Source organism: Stegodyphus dumicola, chromosome 2 (assembly GCF_044657685.1).
Source record: "Stegodyphus dumicola isolate Sdum_Otavi_A_Nest chromosome 2, ASM4465768v1".
Lineage (NCBI taxonomy): Eukaryota > Metazoa > Arthropoda > Arachnida > Araneae > Eresidae > Stegodyphus > Stegodyphus dumicola.
Genome location: NC_140769.1, coordinates 250,361,775 through 250,378,769, shown reverse-complemented (window position 1 = coordinate 250,378,769; position 16,995 = coordinate 250,361,775). Strand labels below are relative to the sequence as shown.

General features: G+C 31.3%; 1 protein-coding gene across 1 annotated transcript; it reads right to left on the bottom strand.

Moving 5' to 3' along the window:
- Nucleotides 1-14,731, bottom strand: Pfdn5 (prefoldin 5). Its single transcript, XM_035363502.2, has 5 exons — nucleotides 14,603-14,731; nucleotides 12,275-12,409; nucleotides 9,799-9,873; nucleotides 6,972-7,077; nucleotides 1-253 (listed from the first exon to the last, which is right to left on the bottom strand). The coding sequence occupies exons 1-5, from the start codon at nucleotides 14,714-14,716 to the stop codon at nucleotides 174-176; spliced, it is 510 nt and encodes a 169-aa protein (XP_035219393.1). The 5' UTR covers nucleotides 14,717-14,731; the 3' UTR covers nucleotides 1-173.
- Between the last annotated feature and the right edge of the window lie 2,264 nt (nucleotides 14,732-16,995).

Below are 16,995 nucleotides of genomic sequence, written 5' to 3'. Positions count from 1 at the left end.
TTTTAATTAGCACTTATAATAAATTTATTGCATGTTATAGAGATATACAAGACAGTCTTTTTTTTTACAAATGTGAGTACATAGCAAACATCTGAAACAGACACTTAGCAAAACGAAGAAACACTGAAATATCATGACTTTTCTCCCTCAGTTAAATCATGATAACTCCTTTCTCAAGACTTTGCCGTTGCTGCAGTAGCCTGCTGCGCTGCAAGTGCAGCTTGTATTTTATTCTCCATAGTTTCTATAACCACTAAAATAAATAAATAAAAAATGCAATAAGTGCATTAGCGAGAAAATACAATACTGTGCAATGATTGAAAATTACAGTGTCTATTTTAATTATTCAGATATAAATTTAAAACCAAAAAACAATATAACATGTTAACAGATACTATATAAATAATTAAATAACAAACTTTTAATACATGTTTTAAATGCTTAAAATGCATACATTAACTTGATGAAAATAACATTTTTAGAATTTTGAGATAAAAATAAAATAATACTAATAATAAAAAGTTATGTGACTGTATCGGTCGTCAAGAAATTTTTCATTATACATGGGGATGTGTCTAATATATGATGGGGATGTGACTGTATTGGTTGTCCCCCATTATATTGATTCCATCCACAATTTAGTATAACACAGAAGAGAAAAATTTCCCAAAGTTTTGTATGTTATAAATTTTGAAAGACAAAGTGACAGTAGTCAGTATCACAGTTGAAGTACAACAATTAAGATATAGCTCATATTGTCTTCCCAAGCATCTGCATTGACAGTGGGAGCTGATGTAACTGATAATAAGGAGAATGGAAATGTTTACGGCAGAAAATAGCTGTATCCTCTTACAGAAGATTCTTAGCTCACATTGATTTGATGATCATAAATACACTAGTAAATAATTTCAGCTATCACTGTTCAGAGAATATCTAAATTATCTTGGTTTTTGTATAAATACTTCTCTTTAGACTTTTCTCAGCAGTACATTATGGTATTTTAACACTAAAATACCATAATGTACTGCAGTACAAAGAATGATTTACTATTGCATTATTTAAAGTTTGTAATGTCTTACTTGTATAATTTATCAATTAAACTTAACTGCAGTTATGCATGTCACATAAATATTGTCTATTATATAACATTTATTATTATATGCAGCTTCATGTATCTACAGAAAGTGTTGGAACATTACCCATGAATGTGGGATACTACTACACTTGAAATCATATTATCATAAAATGCTTTTGGAATAGCCTTTACTTTCTATGCATCATAATGACATTGCAACATAAATCCACTTTCAGCTTTCAATGATTGGTGCATTGCACAAGATGCTGTTAAACTTGCAGCATTAGTTTGCCAATAGCTCCATTACACCACATCCTGTACACCAGGGATGTCAAACTCGTAGGTACACTTGGGCCAAACATACAAGGTTTAACTTTAGGCGGGCCGCAAAAAAAAAAAAAAAAAAAAAAAAAAAAAATCAATATTCATAGAAACATAGATTTATTTAGAATAATACAATAATAAACATATATATATATATATATATAGAAAAGAACAAGAAAAATTTAATGTTTACGTCCTGATACTTGACAGCTCTTCTCTGCTATTATCTTTCCTATTTCGGGAGAAATTTTGTTTGCAGTGATAACTTTCAACGCTGACCCAAGGTGAGCATCATTAATACGGTTTCTAATAGGAGACTTATTAACCTTTCATGACTGAAAATAACTGCTTTCACCGATAAGTGCTACCAAACATGGAAATAATTTCATATGCGAATTTTCGAGTATTTTCAAACCTGGCTGGTAAATATTTGTAAAAGTCAGGCACGCCCACTTCAATGAATTTTGCTTTCAAATTTGAGTTGCATTGAATCTCGATCACCTCCATTTGCATATGGCTGAGTACTGAGTCAATACTTATTGAGAAAAATCGAAGAAGAAAAAAAAAAAAAAAAAAAAAAAAAAAAAATTTGTCTTTGAGGGAACTAAAATCATTAAACCTTGTTTCAAATTCAGTTGTTAAATTTGCAATTTTTTCTGCGTATTTTTGATACGAACAAGTATCATCTAAACTTGATTTGTTCATGCTGCACGTCGGGAAGTGCGTCAAATCTTCATTTTTAAGTTGTTTTTCCCAAAGAACTAGTTGACATTTGAATGCTTTAATTATGTCAAATATGTTCGTAATGATATGATCTTTTCCTTGTAACAATAAATTTAAATCGGTTAAATGTTTGGTTATATCAACCAAGAAAGATCGTAAAACAAACTTACGTCTTGATTTTTCGTTTTTAAAAACTGACATATTTCTTCTTTCAAATCCCAGAATTGTTTGAGAATCTTGGAGCAAGATAACCAACGTACCTTGGTATGGTAGGACAAACATGAATATTCACTATCTAACTCCCTTAAGAAAGCAGTGAATTGACGCTGATTTAAACCTCGAGATCTTTTAAAATTTATAACTTTTTTTATATATGACAAAACATTCTCCATATTTATTACTTTCGTGCATAGAACTTCTTGATGTATAATACAATGCATATGATGAATGTTTGAACCGTGAATTTCACCAAGTTTTTTTCTTAGTAATGCTACGAAGCCCTTGTTTTTTCCGGTCGTTGATGGAGCACCATCTGTAGCTACAGAATTTAATTTTGTCAAAGGTAGATTGTATTTCTGCAGAAGTCCAAAAACACAAGTAAATATATCTTCTCCTGTGGTAGTACCAGGCATTGGTATTAGTTCCAATAATTCCTCAAAAATGTTAAAATTCTTGTCACAAGAACGAAGAAACAGCTAATTGAGCTTTGCCACTAATGTCCGTGCTCTCGTCACAAGCAATAGAGAAACTTTTGAAACTAGATGATTTTGCTTTGATCTGATCACTTAAATTCGTGGCTAAATCAATAACTCTTTCCGCAACTGTATTTCGAGACAATGAAATTGATTGAAAAGCCTTCACATTTCCAGGACAAACAATTTCTCCAGCTTTCATTAGGCATTCCTTGATGAAATCACCGTCAGTATAAGGCTTCGAATGTTTAGCTATCAACTCGGACAAGACGTAGCTTGCATGTACCGCCGCTTCACTTTCTTGCAATACTTTGCTAAACATGGACTGTTGCTTTTTCACTCCTAACTTGAGCTCTTTCAACTTTTCTTCTCTCATTAATCCTTCGTAATTGTTATATTTCGATTTGTGTTGTTCGTAATGACGTTTAATATTATATAACTTTGGTATATTAATAGTATTATTACATATCAAGCAGATTATTTTATCTTTTATTTCACAGCAAAAATATTCTAATTCCCATTTTACTTGGAATCTTCTATGTTCGTCAGCGATTTTTTGTTTAATTTTACTACCACTTGGTTTTGATATAGACATACTGAATACAAAGGGCTGGAATAAACACAGTTAACGTTAAAAAGTTTACAAAAATTTATTCTTTCCACAAGAGATAAATCAAAATGTAAAGAAAATTAAGTAAACAAACAGTTCGCTAGAACTACAGCTACTACTGAGATGAGTTGTTAGTTCTCGGCTTTTATAAGCTTTATAATTAATTTCTCGAATATACTGGAAACATCTATAAATATCTGGATTTTTGTGGATGGCAACAGCAATTACGAGATATTTATTTATTAGGTATTAAATGCACACGCTGTTCTATTTTTAACCTTCCAACGCAGCCGTCTTTTCAAAAATCATCTGCGTTGCTAAGGCAACATGAAGCAAATCGAATTACAATTCTAAATAAAAAACTAACTAAATAAATAACTATGAAATCCGTAACAATATGAATTAAGTAATAATTAATAATAAAGCAAAGTGCATGCATGTGCAATGCAATACCAATATATCGTACAAAACTATGATTGGAAAACTGAGACCATGAGTTCGGCCACATTCGGCTATCGGGGGATGCGTACAAGTTCTGAGTGCACGTGTCCCCCAAAAGTCGAAGGTAGTTGAACGCAAGCTACTCACACGCATTTGTAATTTAAGTAGTGTGTGTGTCAGCTCGCTGTGAGTAATCTAACAACACTGAATAAATTATCGTTAATTACTTAGCAGTAAACATTTCATTTTTTTCTTCGTCGATATGTTATTTTATTATTATATATTATTATTTGCCGATATATTGGCCGGGCCGCAAAAATATTTGTTGTGGGCTGCATGCGGCCCGCGGGCCACGAGTTTGACAGCCTTGCTGTACACTGATCAATGCACCACTTCTATGGATTAAACAAAACATTGGAAGCAAAACATTTCAAGTGAAAACCTTCCATTCACATATAATCCCTCAATTAACAATGCACTGTAAGTTTATGAACAATTAAATAATAAAGAAATAGATGAACTTTTCTAATCACTTTAAGTTCAAATTGACAAGTATACATTGTATTTTCATTAATGAGGCTATGGTAGCATAAACAAAAGTTAAATACTTTCACATATAACAAAACACAATATTTTTTGTTTACTACTACACCACTTTTTAACTTTTTCCTCTACTACATCTGGTATCAAATTTGAAAAGAAGCATGAAAATTTAAATTTTAAATCAGGCCAATATGCAGCAGTTTTGAAATAATTTCTACTGATTTCAAAGGCCTTTGTTCGTCATGAGCGAAAACAATTTTTGCAAAAACTTTTTTGCCTCTAAAGGAGCCATGTTTGTTTGCCCTTCAAATCAGTAGTTTTATAAAATATAGACCAAATTATGGCTCCTCTTTTTTCTTTTTGCCTAATTCTAAATCTGGTACATAACTATCAGGCACATTTAAAAAAAAATAATAAATTTAGCAGCATATTCTTGATGCATATTACCAAAAGGTAAATTATGGAAAGAACAAAGTCTTAGATAAAAACAATAAAAACATGTTTAGAAATGTCAGATTAAGACTTCTAAATTAGCAAACGGTACTACTCTCATATACGCCCTCAGATGTATGAAGTTGTCAAATGTGGCGATATGTGTTCTGCGCTGGCTTTTGGCATGATTGTGTGTTCTGCCATGGTTTTTTTGCACGATGTTGTTTGTATTGTAACCCTTTTCATGTTGAAACTTTATTTTGCTGGAGTGGTTGGTTGGTTTGGTGGGCATTTTGAAATGGCTTATGTTGCAGTAAAAGACACGGTGGCAAAATTTCAGTCTCATATTTTGGATTGTGCACAAGGTAAATTTAGTATTAAAAGGTACGGTGTTGGAGTTGTTAATGAGTTTTTTGTTCACCGGGTTATGCAGATTTTATTCACGAATGTATGCTAGACTTTGTATGCTCTGTGTCTCAGAAGATAAGGTGGAAAGATAAAGTGGTGGAAATTGATGAGTTTTGCTGATGTTTGAAATTGATATTTCTGCTGTTTGAAGAAGCATTCAAAATGGTAAGTGCATTTTATTTTATTGTTGTTCTTATGTTGTAGAATGTTATGTTCATTGTTTTTTTGCTATGAATTTTTGTTATTGTTGTTTCTTGAATCGTTTGTAATTTATTTTGGTTCCCTTGTATTATCGTGAAGTTGTTGTTTCATTTATCGACAAGTTGTTGTTTCATTTATGGTAACCTGAGTATAGTTGAATGTTACAGAAACCCTATTATGACGTAATTTGTTGCATGATTCCGGTAAATTCCGAATTATGGGATGTTATGTAAAGGCTTGTACTGTGTGTTGGTTAGGAAGTACATTGCTTGTTTTGTTGTTTAGACGGTAGAATGGCTGAATGTAGTAAGATTAATCTGAAGTTTATGTTAATATGAAGATTTGGAATGAAAGTAGAAAAGAGCATTAATTGACTGGTGTGTAAATGAAGGTTTACTTAGTAGCCATTTTCCAGACAGTCCGGAACTACGGAGAATATTTTTTACTCTTATTTTTGTGAATTTATGTGGCGACGCCCAAATACGGATTCGAGTTCAGATACTTTTAGAAAGTTTTTGGATACTGTTAAGAAATTTTATGCATCAGACTGAAGACGAAGAAATTTCTAAATAAGGTAAGTGGATATTTGCTTTGTGTAGTGCTTAGGTGCATGAGAGGTTTTTCCTTTTTTATGTTAATTGATTGTTTGGTTTAAAATGTAGTTTATTCAGATGATGTATTTTTTATTTGCTTCTATTGTAGAGTTGGGTGATCTTTCGACTTTTTAGATGAAAACATATTTAAGTGTGCACGACGAAGTCAAGGGAGTGTGCAATGCCAAGTTTGTCAATTCTCTGATTTTTTTTAAAAGTGAAAATAGGTCGATGAGTGTGTGGGAAAAGTCAAGGGAGTGCACAATGCCTAGTTGGTTCAATTACGTGATTTTTTTTAAAGTGAAAATAAAAATATGTCAATGTGTACATGAATACCGAATTTGTGCAATTCTTTGACTTGTTATTTTGTCTTTGCGTAGCAGCAATTTTTGGTGCTAAAATCACTGCTACACAATGCCAAAATAACAAGTCAAAGAACTGCACAAACTCAGTATCCATATACCACTGAAAATCGCCAAGGGGTACCCATAAATATACTTTTAACTTTATTTTAGTTTATTTTGTTGATTTGTGTGCGATGCCTAGATTGTGCGATTCGCTGATGTTTTTTCAAGTTAAAACATCAGCGAATTGCACATGGTATTAAGTACCCCCCCAATATTACTGGAAAATGTTTAGATGAATATGAGTACAAAGTTCCTGTAGGTTCCAATCCATAACATATTGTCGACCATACTCAGCTTTTTTCCCTCCCCCCTCCAGTTAACTAATGTTAATTCTCTTGATCATGGCTTATCGAGAATCAATTGGAGTTATATAACCCGAAAGTGCAAATGTCATAAGTATGTTGCTATGTCGCAGTTATTTATAACCGGTGCTGCTTGGCAACAATTTCATAGTCAACAAAATAATACATAAGTATGAATATTTATTTCTGACTTAGCTTTTTATTTAAAATGAATTATTACCTTCTCTAGCAATGAGCTTTTCTTTCATGATTTGCTGCACTTTTTCAATTTGTGTTGTGACAAATTTAACTTTCCTTTTGAAATAATCTATAGCATCTGGAAGTTCCTGCAAAAAAGGAAAAAAAAAAAAAAAAAAAAAAAATACACTTTTATATAAATTTTAGCCAATTTATGACCACTTTCTTATGATTGTAATCAGGACTTCTTTTTTCCCTTTAAGTAAGCCCAAAAGAACCTAAGTAATATGACTATATAAAAACAACAATGGAACTTGTTTAAATGGAAGGTATTTTATTACCAATAATCTAATTGCCATTAAGAAATATGAAAATATTTCAGCATATTTAGTAAGACATTGTTATAATTTGAAAAATAAAGATACTACATAATTAACAGCAATTCATCAACTTCTAGTGCCACTGTTTCATCCCACTTCTTTTACACTGTGAAAAAAAATCTATCATGACAAGCAAATTAATTTATACAGGAAAATTAAGATGACACTCATACTGTCAATCCATACACTAACAAAATTTACCGATATGAAAAGAAACACAGATTATGTGCTATTCACATAACCATTCTCAAAATTAAATCTTTAGCACTGTCAAGCATCATTTTAATCTGAACTCCACATTTTATATCACAGCACTTGAAATTGTTTCAGACAAAATTTTGTAGCTTACAAATGCACAACACATAACACTAGCAGCACGACCTCTCAGCAGATAGTAATCAAATAAAACTTTTTCTCACTTCATACAGGCATAAGGATTGAAACTTTAATATTGGTAACATTGCTACATATATACTATGAAATGAAACCGTCCATGTTGCCTATAAGGTCCCAATCACATTATGTTTCGGCTACGCAGGAGCCGAAACATAATGTGATTTGACGTCAAAAGGGACGATTCTCAGAACCCACACAATTCCAGGAAAGACACGTAGCTAGGTTACCATTCTTGCTTACTGCAAAGCCTTGAATGCCAAACAGTAATTGATTATTGCTCAAATCAGGATCACGTGATCCTTCAGAAGCAGAATTTTCGTCTGATTGGTTTGTCTCTATCCAGGACTCTAGACACCTTCGGTGAGGTTTGAACCTGCATAGCCGCAACATTGCTTCCAAAGCTAGGCGGGACTTCGCTTCAGGCGGGGCTCTTTTTTCTAGGAATCCTCCTGTTTAAAACAGTGCTATCAGAATCTCGTTTCTCAGAAAAGTCCCGTCTAGCAGGGACTGTAGCCATGTGTGATAACCTCTTAAGGCACATTAATTTGATACATAACCAACCTCAATTCAAGTAAATGAACTCTCTTTTCCAACACTATGTACATCTACTCTTCCAAAAACAGATTCTGATATACAATTGAAATCTAAAGCCCAATGTTCTAGAAATAGAATGCATTAAGAATGAATTTGTTTGAGGCCATACAGCACAATGTCATTACGATCTGTTATCATCACCTTTAAAAAGCAGTTGTACAATGAGTTAAAGCTTTCATTGAGGGAAGCCAAAGTGTGGCTGATATGCCTTAAACAGGTTACTATAATGTCAATAAAGAGGAACTACATGCTGTTGGAATATTGTTGGAAAATGTTCAACACCGGATGATTCATGAATTAACTTAAGAAGCAAGGGATATCTGAAGACTGCATTTTAAGACTGTAGTTTATATTCTAAGGTAAAACCCAGGGCATATGGGAAAAAAAAAAAAAAAAAAAAAAACACAATGGATTCTGCGCTAATGCTTCAGGCTAGAGTTTAATTCCTTATCCCTAAAATGGGGCTCTTCAGCCTCTAAAGAGTATAAAATAAAAGAGTGTTATCCCATCAGTTGTTTTAATTAACAAGAAAAGGTACAAACTTATCACCAAACTATTCACAAAACAACATGTAAGTCTCAAGTTATGATAAAAAATATGTTCTTTTCGTGCTAATTTCATACTCTGTTAAGTTTTAGAAAATTTACTCAAATTCTAAAATGAAGAAAGTTAATACTGCTGGCTTTTTAGTTATCACTTCTCTCAAAGATTATTAAAATCAAAAGCAAAACTTAATTTTATTCATTTCATGGTGCTTTAGAAATAAGGATTATCAAAAGGCAGATATTCAAGATAATTATAGATCATCAATTTAAATCTGGTAAGATGGCATGCAGAAATTATACTTAATATTTATTTGTTTACTTTATTAAACATTTCTTTCAATGTAAGTTGTTTGCTTCATTTTTTGTGCTAAATGCACATGCATAAACGCATTATGTGCATGAAGAGAAATTATGATCTACAGGGTATCAAAATTTACACACACACACACACACAAAAAAAAAAAAAAAAAAAACCTTAATATTTATTTGTTTACTTTATTAAACATTTCTTTCAATACAAGTTGTTTAAGTTGCTTCATTTTTTGTGCTAAACGCGCATGCATAAAGCATACAAAAGAAAAAGTTTGTGGCTTTGAGGTCCGGATTATAGATCATTCCGGATAACGGACGTCTCGATTATGGACTTTGTACTGTATATACTTTAAAAATAATAAATAAAATAATAATAATAATAAAAAAAAACATTAATGTAGCTCATACAGTAACAAAGATGGCAAAGTAACAAAAATAACAGATTTCAGATCTTTTCAAAATGCTGCCCAATTTGGCAATATTTTACCAAACCCTTAAATATAAAGTATTATATTAAATAGAATTATTTGCAAGAAATAAATTGCAATTTGAATGAAATTAGCTGAAATAAAATATTATAATTAAGTATATTCAAAGACTTTATGTGCAATATTTACATCACTTCATAACTGAAACACTTTACCTTTTCTACATAATATCCAGTTCCAATATCAATAAGAACTTTAGCAGTGTCATCTAATTTACCAGGGACATACATCTGATTAAAAGTAAAGGGTATAAAACAATGAAAAGGCATATGCTTATCAGATTACTTTATAAAAATGATTTCTACATCTATAATTGTAAATTTTTAATTACTACAAAAGTATAACAATTTTTGTACCAACATATTATCCAGTCAATAATGAAACTCTCGCTAATTAGTAGAATTCCATGCCAATTACAGATAAGCATGACAACACATGCATGCTTTCATTTGATATCATCCCAACTGATTCTCAATAAGCCTCTTTAAGTTTTAATGAACAAGGGTGTAACCATTATCAGAGCATTTTTTTTTTCCCTTGAAAAAAAAAAAAAGTTCAAGAGCCAAAACTGCATTTGTGACTGTACTACAGTTCATTTACAGTTGGTCAAGAAAAATTAACATTTGTTCAATGCTTGAGTAAAATGAAACAAACTGAAAGAATCATCTGGGGAAAGTTTGTAATCGTAGCATTCTAAACAAAGCTTCCTGTTAAATCAAACGGCCTGATAAAGTAGTAGCTATCGACAAAAGCCTTTCCACAAAGTGAGTGGAATATTTTTGCAGCAGTGGTTATTTTAGAAGAGAACAAGTTGATGAATGCATGACTATAAGAGTTGCAGACAGCAGTGCGGCTCAAAATTCTGCAGGAACAATTGGCACAACTGTTTTAAACTTTTTAATTGTAAACTTTTTTAATTTTAAGTGATTTTAAAATATGTGCTTATGGTTTCTACCAGCAATGGAAGAAAATAAAACTTTTGCAGGAATACAGTATTTTGCCATTCAATCACTAAAGAGAAAAACTGGTTTTAATTTATTATTGAAACATTTACCACGAAATTTCAAATCAGAACAAAAGCGAAACTAAAATCATTTGCCAAAGATTCATTAATCGATTTATTAGGTAAATACTTTATTAGAAGGTAAAATATGTATATAATACTTATGTAAGTAATAAATACTTTTTTCAATTAAAGTTCTTGTTCTTTTCTTCTGTAAAAGATTACCAAACTGCACTAGAGTTGATTGCACTAATATGTAAGTAAACATTATTCTTCAGCTTAATATACAGCATTTCCTCATGTATTCCCTAACCCTCCCTTTTTTTTGCTAATTTTAATGTCCAAAAGTTGAGAGGAAAAAACTACATGAATAAAGGATGTGGTTATATTAAAAATATAACATGTGAAAAGTAGTCATGGGTAAACTACCAGAAACTATCACAATATTATTTCTTTAAAAGAAACCTACATTCCAAAAAAAATATATAGTTATATCAACATTATAATACCTATAAGATCACTTTATATCTCTTACCCTGTAACCTGAATCTCACTCATTTTTACTGTTGCCTCTACTATTCCTTAGGCCTCAAATTATCCATAAATAATTAGAGAAGGTGAATGTGCACCTGTCTCAGCAAAATCGTACACCAAATTTCAGCGTGTACGACTCGCAGCGATTGGTCAGTTCTTGTATTAGGCTGACATACAGTTCAACAGTTAGAAGGGAAATGTTGGGCGTGACCTTTGCAAACAGTTTGCAAGGCTTTATCTTTGTTTGTAAGGAAAATAATAATAATAATAATAATAATAATAATAATAACTATGTGGACAAATCCATCTTAAAATTTACGGCAGCTCATTCTCTGAACACATCAATGAAGGGGAAAAGTACAGGTATATTTTTAAAACTTTCAAAATCTGGTGCTTAAAAGCTTGGAAGAGGGAATATGCAAGAAGATAATAGTAATCAAAATGTACTAAAATTCTTGATTACATTCTATCAGTCTTTTATTTCTTAATTTAACTATCTCTTTCCCTAGCAAATAATTATCAATCTATTTAAAAAAAAAAAAAAAAAAAAAAAAAAAAAAAAAAATTCCATGGACATTTTTTAGGACTGATTTGAAGAAATCAAGTGAAATAGAAAGTCTTGTGACGTAATTAGCTTCTTGTTAATTCTAAATAATTTCTGACTAAAAACTGCAGAATAAATTAATATGCAAAACTACAAAATTATTTTTATATAACTGCTTTATCTATTAAAAATACTTCAAAGGCAAGATAATATTTAATTTTTTTAAATTTCTTTAATCAATCCTGCTTCAAAATTGGTCACACAAAATGTTAACAAAACAGAAATATCGTGAATCTTTTTTACATAAGATAAACACATTTCAGGAGTAAATATTTAAAATCATTTACTTTTTCTGATGAATGAATGTTAAAAAATTGAATAAATAAAAGTAAATAAAATTGAATAATTTTTTTTTTTTTTTTTTTTTTTAATGTTAAACTTTCCATGAAGTAATTTTTCATTCACATAATAAATTTATCTTATAACTAAAAAGGGTTAATTATATGACACACAGATACTACTGTATAATAAGCAACAAACTTAAGGATACAGAATCTGTTAATGGAACTAATAAAGGCTTTCCTTCTTTCATTTCTTGCATTTTTTCCACACACTCTTTTGAATCTCCATATTTTTTCTGAGCAATTTTAAGTTGTTGAAGAGATGCACTAAATACTTCAACTTGCTGGGGAAAAAATAAAAATAAAATAAATAAAACTTAATATATTTATTATTTAAGAAATACTTATAGAGGTATTTATCAGTTAATGTGACACCAGTCATAGTTGTGCCTCTAAGAGCTAAATGTAGTAAACTGCTATTTAATATCATTACAAACAAGCAGAAAGCAGAACAATAAACACTTATATAAAATGACATCATAATAAATAAGCAGAACAAAGAATTCCTATGTTACAACTTTCTCTTTAACAATTTTAGCTGCCTTTTTTTGGGGGGGGGGGTGAACCAAACTACACCAAATAATGATAATCATATTAAATAAACTACATAGTAATTATCATATACACAAACTGCTAATTACTTCTATTTATAATAACTACATCTATACTCTTGTGCAAAATTTAAAAAAAAAAATTGCACATTATGTCGAAATTCTGAAAACCTAATGGACAGATTTTAAGGCAATTTGGTATGAATATACATTTATAACATAGAAAGAGATATAGCATTCAAAAGTCATTTTATGTATGCATGCTTATCAGTAATGCTCATTTTGCAGGAATGTCCAAAAATCCACATTGTAATATCAAACTGAAAATGGCTCCAATAAGGAGTATGGTTCCCTCTCATAGCCAGACAGGATGTCCAGCATGAGGACAGGAAGCAGTCGAGGAGTTTTTGTGGCAGCCAATCTTACTCCTGCAGCAGGACAGGTACATCTATTTCCACCCCCTATATCGTTCTAAACTACTGTGTTTAGTTAGCCAATTTGCTTTTTACCCTCATTAGAAGTAAATGAATTCTAATCAGCAGCATAATCTTCATCAAATATACACAAATATTCATTCAATCAGCATCAAATACTCACAAACATTTTTATTTCATAAAATGTATCCGAAAATAGACAGCAGATCTTATTTATTAAATAAATACAATAATCCACGCACATAATACCATAGGAATTTTGCAAACTGATGCTGCTTACTTCTGCAAGTATGTTTTGCACAAAGAAAAAAAAATTAACAAAATACAGACATAAGATAATGGCAAAAACTGAATTCATATAGCCCAACAGGTAAATACTTAGAAAATCAATTTCAACATGCATAACTGATCTTTTAGTTTAAAAAGAGATTCTTGACTAATATATTAAAAATATCCAAAAAAAAATTTCTTATAGAAATAATTTATCTGAGTAAATTTTAAATGCAGCTCATTCATAAAAAAATTTCATATCAGACTGTGAAACAGAAAAGCTAAGAAACAAAACTGATTACTCAGAAAGAATAGCTGTCAATCTTAAAATATGAAAAACTGGAAGGTTTTTCACACAAAAACTGGCAAGTTTTCAAGTTTTGCCACTACATCGTGATGCCATTTCAAAATAAATCCACAGTAACTTAAATTCACTTTTGTAATACATGATTCAGGTTACTCAAATATTTATAGTGATTATGATATAACATTTAGTACTCTACTGTTACCGGGACTAGTTTGAGAAATGTATGTATGGATGGATGTACGTATTTATGTATGCAAGAATATATGTACATATGACTTGCATACATACATTTCCTGAATACGGTCCCGATAACAGAAGAGTACCTTTTAATATTAATAAGATACAGTTGCAATTTTTTGACACTTTTACACGAAAAAAATTTCCAGTGTGTAATCTCCAATTTAGCCGAGCTTTTATTTAGCAAAGTAATTTTGCAAGCAATGAAAATAAAATCAGTAATGTATATTGTGTGGATAAACGTAGTTATGTGTCCACTTTTTGATGTAAAACAAAATTTGAAACAATTAGTAGCGTTAAACGCTTAGTGAAATTTTATAATACTGGATAAATGTTTGCAGAAGACTAAGACAGTCTACAGAAGATTACAATTCAGATCAAATAAAATTTAGAGAGGAAAATTACGCTGAAAATCGCTAGGGGGTGGGTAAAATTGCGCAATTTACGTTTCGTTAACTCAATAAATTTCATTTACAGTTATGAGGTATTCTTCTACGTAAAGGCTAAAAATTAAAAACTGGAGATTGAAAGAGGTGATGAAAGATCGGGTTGGCAGGTACGGGAACGTAACTAACCACATGGCAGGATTAATATTAAATACGGCGTTTAATTTCCTAGTCTACGAAAATGAAACATCAGATAATTACAGGAGTGTGTGAATAATTTTAAAATGCTTACACTGTCCAATTCTTGTTTAATTTGAGTTAATTTAGGCAATGGAAGTTCAGTCACATCAACCGTAACAACATTGTCACCGGCCATTTTGGATATTAAAGTTCCGGCGCCAGTCATCTTTGAGTTGTTTTTGTCCTGATTCATCTCCAACTTATCTCTCTGTAAAAATTATAGTTTACATCTCTTTTTTACAGTAAAAAAACTTACCTGACTGAAAGTTTGAGGAAAAAGTTAATTAGACTGACAAATCGTATATCCGTATTGTGAATATCAGGATACATTGGAGTGAAAACAAAGTTAATTAACTTCGATTTTATTTCAGTAGAAGTGCTATCAGCAACTGAGCTACCAGTAACTGTGCTATCAGCACTTTCAAAGAACTACAAATAGAAAGAGATATTAACAAATTTTGGAGAATTTCTTAGTAGAGAACAGTGATGCACTCTGTAATGAAGACAGAAATTAAAATATATTAAAGAGTCAAAGCAAGTAACTCATTTAGAGATTAACAATTGGCGATTCAAATTTGTCTGAAATGGAGTAAACCTGAACTGAGAATTTGGGGAGAATCGTTCCCTTTTCCCCCAACAGATGTTAGCACTATCCGAACTTTCACCATCGCAAAGAGTATTCTGGGATTTTAGAGAGAACGTTCTGTTTGTTGACAATATTAGGAGACCAGTATGTGATCTAGTTTCTGTTATAACAAAAGCAATAATTAATAATAAAAATTATGTAGCATCTCTTTCTCCTTACAGAAGGCGCTCACGCAACTAATCTGATTATAAAAATATGTTAAACTACAAACAACTCCCGTTACTACAAGTTGTTTGTACTACGTTGACTCTTCGTAAAGCTCTGTACTTGTAAAAAAGTAATGTAAAAAAGACTTCAGGTTTCAATAAACTTAGAACATAAAAGCACAATAAATTGACTACAATAAAATAAATACAACAACATTTTGATTTCATAATGGATTGAATGCACACAGAACCGATGATAGCTGGATAAAATGTATTTTCTGAAAAGAAACATTTTACAGTTTTGGAACTTTCCACAAAAGCACTCGCACAGCTCTTCTCAGAATCAGAGAGCATAATCAGTAGTTACACTTCAGACCACTAAGAATGTTAAACGCAACTCAATGCCAAAGGCATTTAAAAGAAGAAGCTCTCACGGATATCTCAATACTCCGAAATCAGCTTTGAACTAACAACTGAGAAACGGTGTTCTCCCGTCTTATATAGGTTTCTTCCGGCCACCGAGAAATCTCTAGTACCTTACTCAAAGGCATGTGAAGATCGGCTATGGCTACAGTTGCATTTAAAATCAACTACAGTTATTCAGTTACAATAACTATTAGAGTATTAAAGGGAACGGATTAAAATTTCTTCAAATGGTATCCAAGTTTTACGATTTTTGGCGATTTCTCACCACATTTTGGGACAAAATTTAGTGGTCAAAATTATCGCCAGCTTGACGATATCTCGCCAATTTAGTGAGACAGATATTTACCGCAATGTTAAACAGATTTGCCCTGTAACTTACTTTTCCGGCAGAGTTCCTTTTCTTTCGAAAATTTTATGTTACGTTATACAAATAAATATTACAATTTCACTAAATTTTTTTACACATACACAAAATTCTTAGCAATATTAATGAACGTAAGCGTGAATTATAGGTTTTCGAAATTTGGGCAATAGTTTTGGTATATAAAGTTGTTAAGTATCGCATAGCATGTAAAATATTGGAATGCATACATTCACTAATTTAAACTTTCTAGTCTAAATGAAATCAATAATTCTATGCAAAGCTGTATATTTAAAGTTATTAATAAGGATTTTACGATACGATTGAGTTAAAATATTTTCCCAATAATTCTATTCTGCAATTCCTTTCCACAATTTCAAATTTATATTCAGACGCCACCCTGAGCAACAAATTATAATCACTAGAAAGATTGCTTAGAATGGGCATACATTTTTGATAAAACCGATGGACAAAACCGACCATTCCTCTCTTCGGCTAATAAGAGTGTTGGATACAAAGGAAGACCACTTATTACTAGCACCCTTGGACATGTCATCGGGGTTGGATTTTCGAATCCAATTACCCCGGTGATTTACTATTATCATCCCACCTAGATAATTTTAATCTACTCTTTAAATTCGGGAATTTGTGGAAACTTAGTTCCGCATTTTACATTTCCTTTGAAATACACTGAGGCACAGAACAATTAGTATTATCTTTTCTGTTATTCGCTATTTCTGATAAATTCCCCTTTTCACATGTTGTCAATTCTACAGGCTGCGAGGACAGGTTGTCAGCATTTTCATCGATACTTTACAGATTATCTTCAAAAACAGTAAGCCAACTGCACTGCTAATATCAGTGCT

Coding starts and splice junctions, on each gene's coding strand:
- Pfdn5 (XM_035363502.2), bottom strand. CDS start 14,716: ATGACTGGCGCCGGAACTTTAATATCCAAAATGGCCGGTGACAATGTT. Junction 7,078..9,798: donor CTGGATATTATGTAGAAAAG/GTAAAGTGTTTC, acceptor CCTTTTTTGCAG/GAACTTCCAGATGCTATAGA. Junction 254..6,971: donor AAAGCTCATTGCTAGAGAAG/GTAATAATTCAT, acceptor TATTTATTTTAG/TGGTTATAGAAACTATGGAG.